The sequence below is a fragment of the Convolutriloba macropyga genome, chromosome 5 (assembly GCF_964194025.1).
Source record: "Convolutriloba macropyga chromosome 5, txConMacr16.3, whole genome shotgun sequence".
NCBI classification, from domain to species: domain Eukaryota; kingdom Metazoa; phylum Xenacoelomorpha; order Acoela; family Convolutidae; genus Convolutriloba; species Convolutriloba macropyga.
In genome coordinates, this window is record NC_134472.1 from 74,676,950 (window position 1) to 74,696,629 (window position 19,680).

Below are 19,680 nucleotides of genomic sequence, written 5' to 3' on the forward strand. Positions count from 1 at the left end.
AAAGAAATTTGTGGTAGAAAAGTCACAAACTGGAAAACTGTGGTGACACTGCCAGCTGTTATTGTTTCTTATCCACTACCTTAAGATATGGCCAAAACAAACACGAAGGAAACATTATTACAATCAGGGATAAAATCGATTAGTACAAAACTTAGCACAAAGAATATTGAGAAAAAAACGTCCGTCAACACTTTGAAGAACAATTCAAGCAAAGTCACAAGGATGCATTCTATTGAATGAAATCAATTGCACACCCAAGAATTCAGAATGACACATGCTAGTATTTGGATAAACAGACTCATTGTAGAAAAAAAACAAAACGTCTACTTCGTAATTTTTGAAAATTAAAAATCAAATTGAAAATCGGAGAACAAATAAATAGCCGCTAAATTGCCAGAAAATAGCCACCGATGATCCCCTTAAGAAATATTGGGATTGAAATACGAGATGGAAATTGATAGAATTTTTAACTGTCAAGAAGTGTTCAAATTTGGTGTTTAGTTTCAGATTCTAAACTTATTCTTATCTCAGCTCTTAAATCTGCTCCCTTGACCTTGACGGAACTCACTACATTGCTTATTTCAATGAGTGAAACATCCATTCAGTTGAAACAGTGAATGAGGTAAGTCAGGAGTTAAACGCGAAAGTCGTGACTTATGCAAAACGAAGGACATGATCAAAAGGTAACGCGAACTAAGGAGAGCAAGGGCGGCTAATTAAAACGAAAAACAATGATAAATGACGTTACATGTTCCTTTGAATGATCGCTTGAAATAAGTAAAAAGGTTCTCTTACTGAGTCGCCGAGTTTGGATAACCAGAAATAACATGAAAAAATAAACACTTTAATGCCTATCAAATTGTGGTGGCTCCATTTGGACTCTGCGCCCGGTTACAAAAAGGATTGTACATGCAAAAAAAATCAAAATTAATTATGAAACTGACATTTTTGTTCGGGGCTATTTTTCATTGCTATCAGCTAATGGTTTGACTCTAATACGGAGAACTGAAACAACTAGTTATGCTGATATGCGAGTTATACTCGGTAATGTGCGATTGCACATAATGTTCCGGCTTCACCTATTCGCATTCTTGGCTCACCCTCCCGAGAAATTAATTAGAGCTAAAACTTTAAAATAAGTTAGTTCATGGTTTGGAAATTAGAACCAGCCGGCAACTATTACGCTCCTATTTTCCACATCTTCAGAAAACTGGATTGTTTTGGTACACTCATTTTTTCCTAAATGCGTTCAAACAGTTTTTGGACAACTTGGACCCTTGAAATAGGGAAAAATAAACTCACTGGTATTAAGCCATAAACAATTTTGTCTAACTTTCCGTTTACCGTGTATAAAAATCAGTGAGCTGGCAAAGCCATTCAGGTAAAAAAAACTCCATGCAGACTTGAGCCCAATATGGTGCAGTTTCTGAGCAATATAAGCATTTTAATTTGTTTTTAACTGCTCGTTAATGCCATATTTTTTTCAGATAAACTTTCTAGTCACTTTACTAGGCTATATAATTCAACCGCCCATAATACTTAGTCTACGCTCGCATATTACACGCAGCACTACAAAAATACCTTTATTTTTTTCATTTTTCAAATAAAGAAAGTTCGTGTTCGTTTCGCCTCTTGATATATCTAAATAAAAAACTTCCGTTATCCCTCGAACTTTGTAGCATTTGGTAGGAAAAAACTCTAAATACGGTATCATCACGAATTTGGTTGAGATGATTGCAACCAATCATCATGTCTCCGTAACCTTATCGTTGATTTGGTAGAAACTCAGCGCTGAAAAAATTGTTCAAATATCAGCACAAAATTTTGAACGTTTTGGTACAAATTGAAAAAAAATTGTCACAATTTCGGGGAACGAAATGCAAAAATTGTTCCGTGGAATGGGCACAGAAAAATTGTTAAACGGATATCTTTGTTGAAAACATGATGATCCTTTCCAATACATCTATCTACTATTTGGAAGCTCTAGAAAAAAGTAGGTTATTGTTCGACACTGGCGAAAGGTTTTCAACTAGTTAATATGGAAAAACAAATTATTTAGTAAGACTGGAACGAAATTTTCGAAACATAACCGACTGAACGTCGGAAGAATTGCTCTCGAACGACTATGGGGAGCTCTAATCCATTGCATCCTGCTTCAGTCAGCGGGGGAGGGGGAGCCTAACTGGGACTAAGAAGCTCAATAGTGGGTTTCAAACAACCACATTAGGGGTTACAATATACCACTATTAAGATTTAAAGTGAAAAAAGGCACCAGTTTCGGCGCAATTTTCATTTAACTTTTAGTATTAAATTGCCGCCAATTAAGTTCAGCTGCTTGAAATTTTGATTGAGAGAAAATTTTAGATGACGCGAAACGCAAAAAGTCAAGGGCGTAAAAGTCATTCGAAAAGCCAAAACCGTCAAGCGAAAATTTTGCATTAAAAAGACACACACGTTTACAATAATTGCTATGAACTTCGTTCAAGAGCAATTAAAAATGTATAGCCTCATCGTTCAGTTGAGTTTGTTTCATATAACCAAACAATATGGGCCGAACAATTTTTTTCAACACCCGTTAGGCAGAAACACAAAGATCTTGATTCGAAACAGCGTACACCATACTGTTGTAACTACAAAGATTTAACTCGCAAAAGATTCAGCTGGCTCTGTAATGCATTATTCGCCACTGAAAAAAACCTGCAATTTGCTTTGACTACCACTCTTAACTCCGGGAAATTGAGAAATTTCGTTTTGTAAAACATTCTTAAAGCATTGGTGACAATAAATCCTTAAAAGACAGGCAATAGATCTTTATGCCGGAGTTCAAAAAAGTACCGATTAACTTTAAAAAAAATTGGTTCTCTGCTTCCATTTTGCATTCATTCTATGACTTCTGTAGGTCCTATACAATCGGAAAAACCTTATTTCAACAACCTAAACACCTGATACAAAAGCTGATTAAAAAATCCGAAATCAACGCTAACTTAAACTGAAAAATGGCGAAGTTAAACATAACAGTCCAAAGTTGTGGGAAATTTTTTACTAAAAGAAATTAAAAAACTTAGCATATCAAAAATTCAGCATGCTGTATAAGAACAGCATGTCTGTGGATGTTTACCATATAACAAAACATTGCTCAGAAAGTGGCAGTTTATCCTCCAAGATAAAGTTTAGTAGCATGCAACGAGGACTTGAACAAAATTTTTCACAAATTAGTTTAGCAAAAAACGGATAGTCAGCAACACTCAAAACCCTGGTACTGTTTAAGCAGTCCTGACAGCATCTTCTGAGGGTAGGTCTTGGCAGGAAAACGGAACTAGTCAGTTAAAATTGCCTAATTTATTGCAAAATAGATCGGCATGATAAAAATAGGGAAATACTTAACAATTTAGTAAACCATATGGATATTTTCCAAAAATAACTAAACAGAAATGCCACGCAAAACGCTAACTCGATCAATCATTCAAAATTGGGATCCATTCTGTTTCGGCCCCCCATCTTAGTGAGCATAAATTTTTCATGACCCCCAGGCGCACGTGCTATTTTCTTACATAGTAACGTCCTATATAACAACAAAAAATTTGTAACTGGGGGTGGAGTCATAAAAACACTGGGGTGGGGGGGGGGGGGGGCGGACAGAATAGATCCCAAAATTGACTGGGGCAAAATTGACTGAGATACAGTTTTTCCTTAAATATGTGGGTCGGAACTATTAGATACAGAAGAAGAAATACGTGTTCTAGATCATTATAACTGATAACTCCCTTAATTCTTTCCCAGCCAAAAAAGTTTAACTAAGAGTACTACAGCTCAGCTGATAAAAATCGATCACTGTTTAATCACTCCATATGATACAATTAGCAGATAAAGCTTAGAACCAGGCACTTTAATCTAAACAGAATGGTTAACATTTTCGCTCATTCAAATTAATGCCCAAAAAGTGCCTCTATAGAAGCAACTCAGACAAAATAATCAATCAGATTAATACTAGCGTTCAATTCACAGTCGGCTTTGTATTGCCAAAATTGGCAAGCCATTAATTCACGTGTCATCAATAACCAAAACGGTCCAAGGTCTTTTCACAAACAATAGATATAAAGCATGAAAACTCGACAGCATCGAATCCATTTTTTTGTTAAAATTTGTATCAACTTTGTTTTGGTATTATTAATCAAAATCTAAAAGGCAGATCATTATTAACTTAGTTCAACTCGAATAGATCGCACGTAATTAAATTTTGTCGAGCGGTGTCACTCCAATAACATGCAAAGCATGTTTGAGAACCAAAATACCACATTGAAACGCAACTAGTCTGTTTGACTGTTTTTTAAAACAAGGCTCTGATACACAAGGCGCCGTATTATGTAATCGAGTCAAAGCTTTGCAGAGCTCATAAATATACTCTTTGAGGATGAAAGCGTCCAAAGCTTCGTAGCTTTCAAACAACACGTTTTCATAATTCGCCAAAGTTATCATCAAATCAACAACGCACGATTGAATGATTTCATTTTCTTCACTTTCAAAGGAGGGGTAATCAAAGGTCAAGTGTTCTGACTCGGGATCGATCCCCATCGTGCGGAATATTGAACGAACTTTGGCGTATGTCATCATGATATAGATGCCCGATTTTCCTTTGACTGACACAACTTCGTTCCAATTAAATTTGAAGTCACTCATTCTCTAAACAAGATGCAAGTTTAGCAGTTAACCGTCAATATTGTTAAACAGACCGATTACGTAATCTAACGAAAGTAATAACATTATCGTCATTACTTTATGTTTAATCAAATCATACCGTGTTGCAATCAATACTGTAAAGTGCAGTGACTGACTAACAATCAGACCATAATTATCACTTTCTGATATAATTAAATGAGAACTTCTCAATTCTGATTTTTCATGAGGGCAGCTCCCATATGTCACAAAATAGAATTTAAAAGTATCTGATAAATATTTCTTGGCCAATTAATTTCTTAAATGATCAACCTTTAGTTGAACAACGTACACAGAAACTCAGTGTCTTCTGTACTGAGCCACACAAGAAAATTTAACGTATTTCATTTCGTCTACCTGAAACCATGATTGAGAAATAGTGACATCATTAGAAAGAAACTGAAAAAAGCTTAAAATGTTTATTTAAAGAGGTACACAATTGACCAATTAGTTAATTAAAATATGGTCGAATGAAGCTCAGCCCATACATTAAACAAATTTTCGCCAATCAGAAGCATAATCCAGCGGAACACGCTCCCACAAATTTTCGTCCCACAAATTATTGTTGTCGACAAACTGCGTGAAAAACTAATTGCGAGAAAATTCTAGCGTGAAAAATTTTTTTCCTGCGTAAAAAATAATTATAAAAACTGAAACAAGGCCTAACCTTATAAGAGAAGCAATTGACCACCAAAGATGCGATAGCCAATTGCTCAGCCACGTGTTCAAACTGAGCAGGATCCGATTTGGTCGTTTCTCTCAGTCTCAACCTCTCAACTACCAAGTCTTTCGCATCGTTTAAAAGGGAATCTACGCTTAAAGTTTGATTCCTCCTAGAACTCATTCCGATCACGCGGCCAAACTGTAAATGGGTCAGCTTCGTTTTCTTTTCGGGTTTTAGCTTGTCCAGAAAAAAGTTCAACTTTCGAAAATGTTCGTACTGGCCTTTATCAACTATATAGTACATGTGAGATAAGTTATCATACTTGTGGATACGTTCCATAGCTGCCGCTAAATCTCTTGTAAGATACGTGGAAAAAATTTTCTCTCCATTTGAGGTGGAAGCGAACGGGATCTTTGCTTTCATTTTCCCATAGACAGGTATTGAGAAATCAGTTTCAGAGCGAATATAGGGAGAATCCTTAAGCAATTTCTCGGATAATTTTACAGCTTCTTCGCGATAGCTCGATTCGCCAGTAATTTGATCATATTCAACTCCAAACTTTTGGTTTATATCGTCGTAATACTCTCTCGTTTTCGCGCAAATTAATTTCCATAATAACATATGATATTCGTTGTTGTTTTCTAACAGCAGTTTAGTTTGTTTGCAACTTGTTCGAAAACTGAGGTCGGATTCGTGTAACAAATTTGCTTCTGAGTATAACTTCAACAGATCATGCACGCTTAAGATTTCAATTTGTTCAATAGCTCCATTTGGATATTTCATCTTCAGGTATGAAACAAGGAGATTAAACTGATCGCCCCAATCTCCGATGTAGCTCAAGCGAGTCACTCTGTGTCCATGTAGCATCAATAGTCTTGATACTGTGTTCCCCAAAAGGGTTGATCTAAAATTTCCTGCAAACATTAGATTTGTGCAGGCTCTCATTTCATTAGCTAAACGAAAAAATTGTTTGTTGAAATTTTGGCCTTTTGGTTTTAGATGTTTCAATTTCTTAAATAAAATCAATGAAATTCAAGCTATAATTTTTTTGATAGCGGAAAAGGATGATCGTGGCAACTCTTTACGGTGGCTATTTCAATAAATGGGAGTCTTTACACCAAACAATTATTAAAATAAACCGTAGAAAAACTGTACGAAATTGTAACCAAGAAACATTTTCAGAGCCGTAGATGTTTAAGGAACAATCTACGAACTCTGCCTCTCGTCCAACATTTACTTTAGAACTGCAAATTTTAGCAAGTACTTAGATTTCAGAATAACATAACCCAGTAACGTAGAGTGAATTGCTCTCAAATGACTGTCGAGCAGTTGGCTTTGCCAGATGCTAGCTGCGCGTCTTACTGAGGCTAGGCTTTAGCTGATTGAGGTGGGTTGAAGTGAGCACGGGGAGGAAATGGCGGAGAGGAGGGAGTTAAAGGGGGAGGGGTCAAACTCTGAAAACCACCCTTCATATCATGAATTTGTCTCTTAAACTTATACGGTGAATAGCATACTTAGATACTAGTGAGCCATAAAGAACTTAATGACAGCCTAGCTTTACCTGTTTATTCCGTTTTTGAGAACGAAAAGTCAAAGGGGTACGACAAAAAATCAGTAAAGCAAAAATTGCATTAAAAACATTGGCAGTGGAATACCGGAAACGACTCGAATATAATCTCTAAACAAACCTTACCTTAATCAAAAAGAGATCAAAGAGAAAGAAAGAGAGAGCGATACAAAAGCAAATGCCTAATAAAACAATAGAAAGTACAACCACATCTTTTAATTTAGGTGTATGGAAGTTGGGGGCAGGGTAATGGGGGCTGGCGGTTTCGGTAAGGTAATGGGATCTGGTTGGGGGTAGTTAGATTTGGGGTACAAGTAGTTGCGGGAATAGGTACTCTTGAGTGATTGGGGTGGCTACAGCTAGGCGTGAAGGGGAATGTAGGTGGGTGATTCGTTATTTAAAAAGGGAGGAGGGACTTAGGCGCAGAAAACTTTTAAATTGAGCTTTAAATTTTGAGCTTGAATTTCAACTGCAGTTCCTAACTACTATGTATTGGTATCTAAGCTACTTTTAAAGTCAAAAGTTTGAAAACAGACGTCATGGTTCAAAAAAAGAAAGGTAAAGACTGAACAGTACTAATTTTAACGCTTAGTTGCACAGCTCTTTGTTCAGATTGTTTATCATTCAACTTATAATGAGATGAACTTATGGATTTCGCGTTTTAGTTGTAGATGTGAGAACTGCATAAACGCAAAACTACCTAATCTTAACCAGTGACGGCAAACTGTCTCCGAAAAAATTTTGCAAACTTTGATAAATTGTCCTTCACAGCATGAAAACGTAGCCGGCTCAGGTCGGGCAAATTGTTTTCAGTTTGTGTGTCGGTGAGGCTGGGTGCAACGATGCATTGAAAACTCTGCACTTGATCAAAGAATTTTGCTTTCTTTGCGAAAATTTTTTCACACCTACTTTCCTCGCTCTCTCAAAAATAGTATGATCAGAAAATCACTGTGTTCTCCTCGATTCGTTCAACCGTTGGACCTAAATACTTAGTTAAAACGTAAGGCATTGACGTTTAGATTCTGTTTTAAATACTCCAAAAATTATCGATCAAAAAAGACTCCGCTAATACTCATCACGTTCAAGACGAAAAAAGCTGTAGATTAACAATACTCCTTTTTCCATCTTAAAAAGAAAACAGCCTTAATATAATTGCTAAAAACTTAACTTGAGAATAATTAATCAGTACGTCTTCCTATTTTTAAACTAGAGAATAATTAATCAGTACGCCTTCCTATTTTTAAACTACAGAAACAAGCAACTTGTTGGGAAAGCTAATCGGCATAAAGCATCAATGAACCCCAATGTTATTAACCAGGTCAAAACAGAATTTAGTTTCCATTTTTCCTCAACGCCTCAAACGTTAGAAATTTTAAAAAGACATGCATCAGATATGGAGGAGTAAAACGAAAGAGCTTTCTACAGTAGTATTTTAACACATAGAAACTTCATGAAAAACGGTCGATGAAAAATGGGGATCTACTGTATCCCGTGTTTTTATTTACTATGTATAAATAGCACGTGCGCCTCGGGGCGTAAAAGTTGTATGCCCACAAAACTTGGGGGGTTTAGAATGATCTAAAATATGCATATAAATAAGACGTCCTGTTCGTTCACTAATTGCTATAAATGTCATTTAAGAACAATTGTGCTATCGGCAGTTTTGGTCACACCGTCCAGTTGGAACAATACAGCTCGAAGAGAACTGCCTAAGGCAGTTCTGTAAGCCGAAAACTGGATAACGACAGTGCTTGAAAGCACTACCACTATCCTATCTTTCGGAACACAACAATAAAATCGGCCGGACAAAAAAGCGCAGACATACGAAAGTGCAACACGAAGGAGACCAATACTTCAAATTTTGTCTCGCGGCAAATAAACATACCTTAGACCTATCATTATTTGAGTAAAATCAATAAAATTGTTAAACAAAGTGAGGGTTGTATAAAGCAGAAATATTACAACACAATTCAAGTTTTCCGTCCTAACAGAACCAAAAAGAGCAGCATACCGGGATGAAAAGGCTTCGCCACATTAGGAGATCCTGCTTCAACTAAAATATTCTCCTGACACTTGGATGTATGATATCCGAAAACATTTCTTGTCGTCCAGCTCTGTAATATACTGAAAACAACATCCTGTTGCATTTCAAGGCACGTGGAATTGGATCGATCCTTCTCCGAGACAATTTTAACAGCACGTTTGTTTCCTTTGCAAAAAGCAAAAGGCCTTGCATGAAAGCACCCAATGATTGAGGCAACAGTTTTAGAAACCATTACAATGCACCTGAAAATGGAAAATATCAGCATTAGATCTTAGCAGTAGAGAATATTCTTAAAAATAAAAAAAAGGCCGTGTACACCATCCGGCATCGATGGATGTAGGTCGAAAAATAGGGTATGATGAGTAGCACTTAGTAGCCGGATGCTGCACTCCAAGCTGTTCCCCTCCAGACAGTGTAAAGACGGCCCAGTCACAAAAATAAATAACAAGTGGAGAGGAAAGCACCTATATATATATATATATATATAGCACACATAGGGAACTAGAATGGAAGGAATAAAATAAAAATGGACCATCAAGGAATAAGCAAATGAATAAAGATAAGCAGCCAAACACTCAGTGCAGCCTTCCCTCCTCCACGACGGCGCTAATCGAAGTCTCACTGAGAACACGAGGCTTGAGGGCACGACATCCCCTCAAGCAGAGAACACAGCTCCTCAGAAGTGCGAAGCTGATTTTCGTTCGGATGTAGCTTATAGTGTCGGCGTACGGCTCTCCGCGTTTTTCGCTGATCTTGGTTGCGAGTTGTTTCATAACGCGCGATGCTGATGGACCTGGACCACCCGAACAAGCAAAAACCAGTGCATTGAAGCTGCTGTGTTCGGTTTCGCGGATTCGCTCTTCGTACTTATTTCGCTTGATGCTCTCGTGATATTTGTATGCATCTTTTATGGTCTTAGGGCAGCTCTTCGCATGAGGGTTGAAAATCTTCACATCGAAGAAAGTGCGATTAAAGCGGGAGCCCCACAGACCGTTTGCCTTGATGTCCAGTCGAGCGTCATCATCAGTGGTGGTGGAATTACTCGAGAAAATTTCTCCATCGAGCGACTGAAGTTTTGGCTCTATCTGTACATCGTGGCAAACGTCATCCATCAGGTTTGCAAACACATCTCTAATTTCGTTGTGTCGTAGGTGCGTATAACCGCCTTTGGCGCAATGGAGGGCATGGGTGAGGCTGAATTCTTTCCCGCATGGGCATATGGCTGGCGTGTTCTTCGCTTCCCAGGTGTAGCGAAGTGCTATTCCATCACGGAACTCAGTCTTCGTGAGGTCAAAACCATGTTTTGACAACGGAAGCGCGTTAAGCCAGCTTGATGCTCCTTTCTCCGAGGCCAGCTGGATGGTATACTTCATTTCTGGTAGATTGTTTTCGATTCTGGATTTTTTCGAGATGAGTTCACGTTGATTGTCTGCTTTCTGTCTGAGACTGATCTTGGTTTGTTCTACTTCACATTGTTGAATATTATTGAATGACGCCAATGGTCTTGAGAGTTCAACTGATTGCTCAAGATTTTTGTGACGATCTTGTGGGAGGGCGATGTTAAGCCCACCCATTTTGAGAGGGAGAGAAAAAAGTTCTCTTTCCTCTTGGATTACTTCTTTGCCGACGATGTTCGGTATGACTCGGCCAAGCCGCTCCTCCACCTTGTCCAGAACCCCCTCCATGGAAGGTGTAGTACGCGAAAGGAAGCTCAACTTCTGTTGAACCCCCTTCGTCAAACATGCATAGGCATTCTGGGAGAGGTGAGAGCAAATTGACCAAGTCTGTCTAAACTTTTTGTGTATTTATTTTCTGCATCTTTCAGGAAATTTTTACTGGCCTCAGAGCTTCCGATAACTGATCCCAGGACTCGAGCGCCCTGCGTGATTTCCACATTTGTGCCTGCAAACACAGTTGACGCTTGGCGCTCTCCTCCTGGCTTAATTATCAACTGACACTTCGGAGGATTGACAAGATATCCATACTAGGGACCGAGCTCAGTGAGCTTGTCGAAGAGTGCCCTGATATCTTCTAACTTACCGACGACGCTACTATCATCAGCATACCATTTTTGGGTCAAAGAGTCATTATGAAGTCTTGTTATTAGGGGTAGGATTACGATTTCATACATTGCCATCGCAAGGGGATCGCCTTGTGTCGTACCTTCCTGAGACAGTATGGTGGACTTACCGATGTAGAGATGAGACGGGTGGCTATAGAAATTCTGTAAGGCAACATGCAAAGATGGGCATAAGGCTTTCACGTTCTCTAAAGCTGTTCGTCTATTGAGCACGTTAAAAGCGTTTTTGGCATCAATTAGAAGAATTGCTTCGTTTTCGGGATCATCAAAACTGTGGCGAAGCGAATGTATGGCATGTTCTATGCCACATTTCTGGCCCAGGCACAGTTGCATGTTTCCACCGAGGAATGTTAGATCTTGCCTGATGCAGTCGACGATTATGCGTCCACTGATGCGACGCATTACTTCACCAATACCAATATGTCTCACACCTGGACATTTATCCAGGGCCACTAGTCGACAACCATTGTATGCAATCAAATCATCCGGTGCTATTATGGACGTGGCAAGCCTCTTAGCAAACTTGGCAACAAGCTTGCACAGGTTCGTGGATGTTCGCTCTGAATGCAGTTGGGCTCCAAGGGTTGACCTTCAGGATGTTTGTCGCGTAAAATCTCGAGGACCGGTCCACCGTCTATGAGATCGGTAGGTGCGAGCACGCCGCCTTTGTGCTCATCCGAAAGAACGCGAATAGCATTACTGATCTTACCACGAGACATGAAATCGTTGAACATCTTGAGGTCAGAGTGCTGCTGTTTGTTCCTTGAATTCATTCTCATTTGGATTGCCTTCGCTTCACAGAACAGTTCTGAGAAGTTGCAGCTGTACCATGCTTGCAGTCTACGCTTGATGGTCTTATTATTCGATCCATCGTCCGTGTTCTTTGTTCGACTGAGGGTTAGGTGCGGAAGTATCATACAGAGGGTCAGAGATATATCGGATCTATCCGTGTTTACGGCAATCGGGGAGAGGACACTGTGAAGGGCTTCGGCGAACTGTTCCCCTGTCTTGTTCTTACCGAGCGTGAAGAACGAGGGCTTCCAAGTGACGACCTCGCGGTATATTTGGCGCACTGTTACCACGTGATGAGGCTGGAAGTGGTCCCAAAAATTATTCGATGCTGCGGCGACGGAATGTTCGGGGGCGTGCGATGTTGCAGGATCTATGAGTGCAGTGTCGGGAACGATCAAAGCGTTGTGTGGTGCCGGCGTTGCGATTGCTGTTTCGGTGGCTGCGGTGATCTCAGAGCAGTTTTTGCAGCTGAAGTTTTCGGTCCAATCTTTCGCTGCGGCTAGACCACTGCATTTCACGTGCAAATATTTATGACATGTATGACACCAGACGCCTCCCCACGTAGGGGACCCTTGCAGAGTGGACAATGGGTTTGATCAGCCATCAAGCTGCGGGCTAGGAGTTGGGAAGGCTGCACTGAGGGGGACTAGATTAAGTTAATTACAGGAGAGTAGTAACAGCAACGATATTTAAAGTATTGAATGATGTTAAACAGAATAATAGTGAAAACATACAGAACAGGTTAGGTTGAAGAACATTTCTAAATGAGGGTGAAACAATAAACAACTTTAGGGCACAAGAATCAATATAATTATACAAAGCGTAGTTAAGGGCACTGATTTTCTTATTTATGAGGCGATTACAGCTGGTGGGTATAACTTTGGGAACAATCAAATTATTTGGGCTAAATTTAACAATAATCAGCTGAATGAGGAATTTCCAATGCTCTAAGAAAGTTTCAATACTACTACGGTGATCATTGAAGCCGGCAATTACTTCAACAGTGTTCAGCTTCTGGTCTGGGTATTTATTGATAACATCACAGAGATCTAGCAGTTTAGCACCTCGATAGTAGTGAACACAACCCTTTACTTGACCCTCGTCTACATATTTGGTACGAGAAGTACCCAAGACCAAGTCCGAGCAGCTGGGGGGAAGAGGGTAGGCATCAAAACGTCCCATTCACAGAGTCTGCTAACATTCAAAACACAAAAAAAAATGCTCTGAAAATGAAATCAATTAGAATGCTACGACCTGATGTGATGAAGGAAGATGGTTGGCATCAAAACATCCCATTCACGGAGCCTGCTAACATTCAAAAACACAAGAAATTGTTCTAAAAAAGAAATCTGTTAGAATGATACGACCTGATGTGATGAGTCGGACCTTGACTCTAACGAACCATACCCGAACCTTGCCTCTAAAACCCTCCCAATGGAGGTCCCCAGTACAAGGATTTTGCCTTAACAAATCTATTTAATAAGTTTATCACAACAATTAGGCTAATTGTTGTGCAGTAGAGAAGAACGTAATTCGATGTAACAGAATAATCAGTTGACAATTCAAAGAAACTGAAGAAGAAACTCATTGAATACATGTGGAGCTATTTGGAAAGGAACTGGAATGAGCAGAATCCTTGCACATGGACATTCATTTGTATCTGTGAAAACTGTCGTGCACATCCTAGAACCTAACAGCGGGAATAACATCCCGGTGGCATATCCACGAAGTCATAATAATAATAATAATAATAATAATAATAATAATAATAATAATAATAATAAATATATAGCCCCTTTTCAAGGCAATGCTCAGAAAAAGCTTCGGTGAATCAGTGAAAAAGCTCCTAACATATTGTTTAAAAGCGCCAATTAACTTGAACTAGTAAAAAGCTTTCCGTCCTCAACAGCCTTCCGTCCTCAACAACAGCTTCAATTGAGCCATCATCAATTTCTCTCCGTCTTAGTGTCATAGGGCTTCGAATGCAGAGAATGGAGCTACATAGGAAAGCGAAGCTCATTTTTGTTCTTAGATACGACATGTCAGCGTAGTTGTCCTTTTTCACGCAGAGAGCTTAGATATGCGCTGTTCCACAAGAGTATGCAGACAAGTAGACAAACGTTGATTTCGCAACATTCATAAATTTTGTTCATTTTTGTTATGACAGATTCGTGATTCTTGTAGTCTTTGCTACTGCTATCAGCGCAACCTTTCGCTAGCAGCTTGGAAACTTTTAATTGAAATGTTTCGTCAAACCCGGATTCCCACAGTCCGTTGGATTTGATGTCTAATGCATCAAAAAATTATCGATCAAAAAAGGACTCTCCGCTAATGCTCATCACGTTCAAGACGAAAAAAGCTGTAACAATACTCCTTTTTCCATCTTAAAAAGATATATGTATGGCTAATCTTAAATAGATAAATGTATGGCTAATCTTCCACGATCTACCTAATTTAATTCCAAGCCCTATTAGTCTCTTATGTAGCGTCTCAAAAGTATTAGAAAAACTAATTTTCGACGAACTATATGAAATTGTCAAGACAAAGCTAGAAGAATCACAACATGGATTTAGAATGCATAGATCAGTAATAACCCAGATGTTGCTTTTCCTAGACCTGTTGTATAATGAATTCGACGAAAAAGACAACGAAATTTTTGTACTTTACCTTGACTTCAAAAAAGCGTTCGATACAGTCCCTCACGATCTTCTGATTAACAAAGTGGAGAACCTGGAAGTAGGGGGAAATTTCTTAAAGATTGTAGCCAGTTACCTATCAAATAGAAAACAATACGTGAAAGTAAATGACTCAGAATCTGAAACTGTACCAGTAACCAGTGGTGTCCCCCAAGGATCTCTCCTAGGTCCCCTACTTTTCACAATATATATAAACGATCTTCCACAACAAACATCAAAATGCTCTGCGTTTGGATACGCAGATGATTTCAAGCTTGTATCAACAAATCCAGCAAATATACAAAGTGACCTGGAAAAAATCAAAAAATGGTGCCATAACAACAATATGCAACTCAATGAAAGCAAATGCACATCCTGCCGATTAAAGTAAACGAAAAAAACTGGCACTCCTTTATACTTAACTCGAAAACTCTCTCAAATAAAAGTGAGCAAAAAGATCTAGGTATAATTATGGCTACTAAGTTATCATGGAAAGCGAATATAAAGAAACGTTGTAGCAAAGCCTGGAAAGCGTTTTATTTCCCAAAACGAAACATATCAAACCTTGCATCGCAAACAACAAAACTCAATGCATATGTCGGCTACGTTATACCAGTCATAAGTTATGCCTCACAAGCATGGTTCGCGAATAAGACCGAAAGCAAAGACATCGAGCGCATTCAAAGAAAAGCAACGTCGTGGATAATCAGTAACTGGGAAATTAGTTACAAGCAAAGACTGACCACACTGAAGTTGCTGCCATTGTCATATTACTTTGAATTGCATGATCTATTAATGCTCCTCTCACTGCTTAAAGGATCTTACAATATAAAAATACCCATTAAAACAAACAATAATGAAGGGTTGTTAAGCACACGTCAAAACGAGCTAATAACAATTAATAAAACAAGAACAAGGAAAGCTGATGAAAACTTCTGGAAAAGAACCAGTTATTAACTAAATATAATACGAAAAATAGGGAACGTCGATCTTGATCAAATTGATAAGAAATATTTAACAAAAATATACTGGAACTACTTCTTCAAAAGTTATTCAGAAGTCAACTTATGTTCCTGGGCTTTCAACTGCAGCTGTGGACATTGTAACCCGGTGCAGAAGCTCAGCTCAGTCGTTAAATGAAGGATGCAAACCCATGTGGAAAGACCCACAGAAGCCTAAACTCTCTCTCTCTCTCTCTCTCTGTCAAATGTGGAGCCCGCACAAAGCTAGTCAAGGATGCTGACCAATCTGGGATCGGGTGTTCTTCATGTGACAAAAAGTTTCAAGGGGACTGTGTCTCGCTGTCCCTTAAAGAAGAACGCTGGCTGGGACGTAAATCAAACATTCAATGGATTTGCGATGTCTGTCTGGCTGATAACAACACCTGCGTGAATGCCCCAACTGAAGCTAAGTTAAATTCTTTATTTGTTGAATTCCAATCTAAGTTGTCCTCTTCTATCTCTGAATTGGTACCTCAACTCATTAAAGATTCAATTCCTACTATGCACGATAATGTCAAAGAAGCAGTCACCAGCGCGCTTCCGTCTTACAGCGATATTGTTACTGGAAACCAGAAGACCGCGCATTCGAATGAACTTCAATTTGTGATAACAGGTTTAATTGAAACTGAATCCAAATACTTCAAACAAGTTGAGAAAGACTCGGCGGATGTTAGTGACTTATTTCAACATATGCGCCTCCAGGCTGGTGGAAAAATCTTGAGTGTCCGGCGGCTTGGCAAGATTGCGAAACAACAAAACGATAATATTCCTTCTAGTCAAATCGTTGTTGTTCTATTCTTGTTACAACATCAAATTCTAATTTTATGGAAAATTGTTTTGCCCGAAGTCTTTATTTACAGATCATAAACATCCGGTGTACATCAAAAAGTTCTCATCTTCTTCAGATCGTCAATTGGAAAAAGCCGTTTTGGCTAAACGTTACCATATGGTCACAGTTGAGGGAAAGGATAGACAAGACTTTCAGATCAAGAACTTAAAATTGTACTACAAAAATTTGCTACCAATTGATATAGCAACCAATTGACTACACACTCATAAATGTGCTCTCATAAACTTTCAATCAATATGCTCTCTAGATAAACGCTACGAAATTTTGAAACTATTCGCGTCGAACTCTGTTTCTCACTGAAACTTGGTTAAATACGGACACCGTTAACTCTGAAGTATTTTTGGGTTCTTTCTTCAATATTGTTGCCAGATTAGATCGTAATCGTCGCCAGCATGGTGGCGTGCTGATTGCACAATCGTCTAACTCAAGCGTCAAAGTTTTTGATATTACAATTTCTGACTTCGATTATGCTATTCCTTGCGCTGTATTATGTAAGAAACTCTCCTTCTTTGTGCTTATATACAACCCGCCAAAATCATCAAACTATTCAGTAGACATCTCTAACTTATTGGCTTGTATTTAGTCCTACTATACTAAATTCGACTTGTTACTGGTTCAATTTGGTTTTGGTTGCGATTATGATGTTTATATAATAGGGGATTTCAATTTCCCTGGTATTGATTGGGCAAACTATTGGTCATCCTTATATCACGAATGTCGATTCCTTGAAATGGTCATTGAAAAAGATCTGACTCAGTTCGTCGCTGGACGTTCACATAAAAGTATCAGCATCCTTGATCTTGTTTTTTCTAACGTTGCTAATCTATCAGTTACGGTAGCTAAGCAACTTTTCTCAAACTATTTTCCCATTTACTTCTACCTTAACTCCCCGGAGGCGCCATTATCTTTACGGAACGTTTATTCAAATGCTTCCTTCAATGCTCCTTTATTCAATTCTAATCTTCAACCTCTTTTTACGGTCACGTCGCAAGATAATTCTATTAATTTTACTTCTTCTGACGCTTGGTACAGCCTAATTTTTGACGCTTTCACTAATGCAATTAAATTGAATTAAGCTGTCCGTCTTAAATCTCCATTGCTTTATTTATCACATACTATTCATCTCATTAATCAAAGAGAAAACACTTTTAAGCAATTAGGAAGTGATCTTTTTTTTTACCCGCCTTAAAACTGAGAGAACTCAACTTATCAATTTCAGATTCTATAGAATTAGATAATGAATTATTCATCAATCAGTTTGGTCTCTCTTCAATACGACAATGTTACAAGCTGATGAGAAGTTTTGGTTTCAACTCGTCATTTCCTCCTGTTATGTTTCATGGAAATGAATCCTATTTCAGCGATTCAGAGAAAAACCTTGGGATTCAACAAATTCTTTGCTTCGGTCTTTCTAGACAAGAGTTCCTAACTTGTTCCAGATCAATTGAAAGAGTCTTCCATCAAATTGATGAACCTTGATTTTTCTTTATCTGATGTTCTCCTCCTCTTGGAGTCGTGTGATGATTCTAGTGCCGCTGGTGCCGATGAGTTACCCTCATTCCTCCTTCACCAATGTGCGAAGATTCTGTGTACGCCAGTTTTTGAGCTTTTCTTCTGGATTGTCAAAACCCAATATTCGCCTGATCTTTGAAAAATAGCACACGTTACTCACTTACATAAATCTTGTCCTCATAATGATATTTCTAACTACTGTCCCACTAGTATCCTCCCTTAGTTTTCCTTGTTACTTGAAAGATTATTGTTCAATTTTATTTACCCGAAGATAAGGCATCAGATCAAACGTGAACAACATGGATTTAGAAAGTCACGTAGTACATTAAGTCAGATAATAATGTATCTTGATTCGTTTATTCAGCTCGTGATACCAATTCTCCTGCCATTTCTATCTACTTCGACGTAAGAAAAGCTTTTGACTCTGTGTCCCATCAAATACTTTTGTCTAAGCTTGTGAATTTTGGTTTCGACTCAGCTTTTCTAAACCTTTTTAAAGCTTATCTAACGAATCGTTCTCAGTATGTAAAAATTAACCAAAAGGTTTCTTCTCGTTTACCCGTTACTTCGGGAGTTCCGCAGGGCAGCGTGCTTGGTCCTTTGTTATTCATTATTTTGGTTAATGACATTGCTGATGATGTGACCAACAGTTGTTTTTATCGTTTTGCTGATGACCTGAAACTTTTCAGCACCTCATCGTTCTCCCTTGTGCAAGAGGACATCAATTCCTTATTTAATTGATGTAATTTAAATGGTCTCCATTTCCACCCATCAAAAAACGTTAATTTTGGTGGCCATGATTCTGCTAAATTGTTTCTAGGGTCGGACTACTTACCTTTCAATAAACGAATTGAAGATTTGGGTTTTATTGTGTCTAGTACGCTATCCTGGAAAGCTCACCCAGATTCAAAGCTTCTAAAATGCAACAGAATTTTTAACTTCCTGAAGCGTAATACCCCCTTTTCAGTTTCGGGTCACAGGAAAGTTTTGCTTTATAGATCCCTTATTCTGCCTATTTCATTATACGGTGCTCCTGTTTTGTCTCCGTCCTTAACTATGCTAAACCAACTTGAAAGCTTCCAGTATAAAGTCCTTCGTTGGATAATACGCTGCTAATCAAATGTTTCAGGCTTAGAATCCCTTCAGTTACTTCCTGTGTGTTACAGCTTATTCAGAGATGACATTGTTTTCCTTTGGAAGCTTTACAACGGGGCCCCTGACGTACAAAGTAACCTTCATTTTACATCTTTGCCAACACGATCTTCCTCGAATGGACTGTTTCGCGTCCCTAGAGCACGCAAGGTCTCTTCAGAAGACAACTTTTTCATCCGAGCAACTCGAGCAAACAAGCTCTTCCGGTTAAAAAACCATTTCATTCGAAATGCCTTTAAAAACTCTGAAAAATTACCTCATCAATTACCTGAAATCCAGAACATCAAATTACTATGATATGAACAGTTCGTGTTCACATTTTGTCAAGTGTTATTGTACATTTTTTCGTGCATAAGTCATACATGTGTGTTTTCTTAAACATTATCTTAAAAGGAATTAAGCCTTTTAGTACTACTACTGTTCAAACACTTAAATTCCATAAAGAAATAAAGGAACAATGACAATAATTACAAACAAGTTAAAAAATGCATATAAGTTTGAGCTTATTTGCGTTTATGTAATCCAGGAAATGCTGTTTGACAAAACTGTTGAAGCCGGATTTAGACTCTTTTCGCTTTCTGTCGTAAGGTGATGTAGCTCATGTTGTTCCTTGAGCAATCTTTTTCAGGT

General features: G+C 38.5%; 2 protein-coding genes across 3 annotated transcripts in view; one reads left to right on the forward strand and one right to left on the reverse strand.

Moving 5' to 3' along the window:
* The window catches only part of LOC142339644 (uncharacterized), a 615,633-nt gene that overhangs the window by 407,511 nt on the left and 188,442 nt on the right, over positions 1-19,680 (forward strand). The window lies entirely within an intron of this gene.
* Positions 3,977-13,344, reverse strand: LOC142339639 (putative arginine--tRNA ligase, mitochondrial). The gene is made up of 4 exons (XM_075389826.1): positions 13,333-13,344; positions 8,956-9,230; positions 5,381-6,291; positions 3,977-4,680 (listed from the first exon to the last, which is right to left on the reverse strand). Exons 2-4 carry the CDS (start codon positions 9,218-9,220, stop codon positions 4,231-4,233), a joined length of 1,626 nt encoding a protein of 541 aa, XP_075245941.1. The 5' UTR covers positions 9,221-9,230; positions 13,333-13,344; the 3' UTR covers positions 3,977-4,230.

What these genes read in the sequence shown, in the direction of transcription:
- LOC142339639 (XM_075389826.1), bottom strand. Translation starts at nt 9,220, where the DNA reads ATGGTTTCTAAAACTGTTGCCTCAATCATTGGGTGCTTTCATGCAAGG. An exon ending in GGCGAAGCCTTTTCATCCCG is followed by an intron (nt 6,292 to 8,955) that starts GTATGCTGCTCT and finishes TAATGTTTGCAG; the next exon opens with GAAATTTTAGATCAACCCTT. An exon ending in TCAATTGCTTCTCTTATAAG is followed by an intron (nt 4,681 to 5,380) that starts GTTAGGCCTTGT and finishes CATCTTGTTTAG; the next exon opens with AGAATGAGTGACTTCAAATT.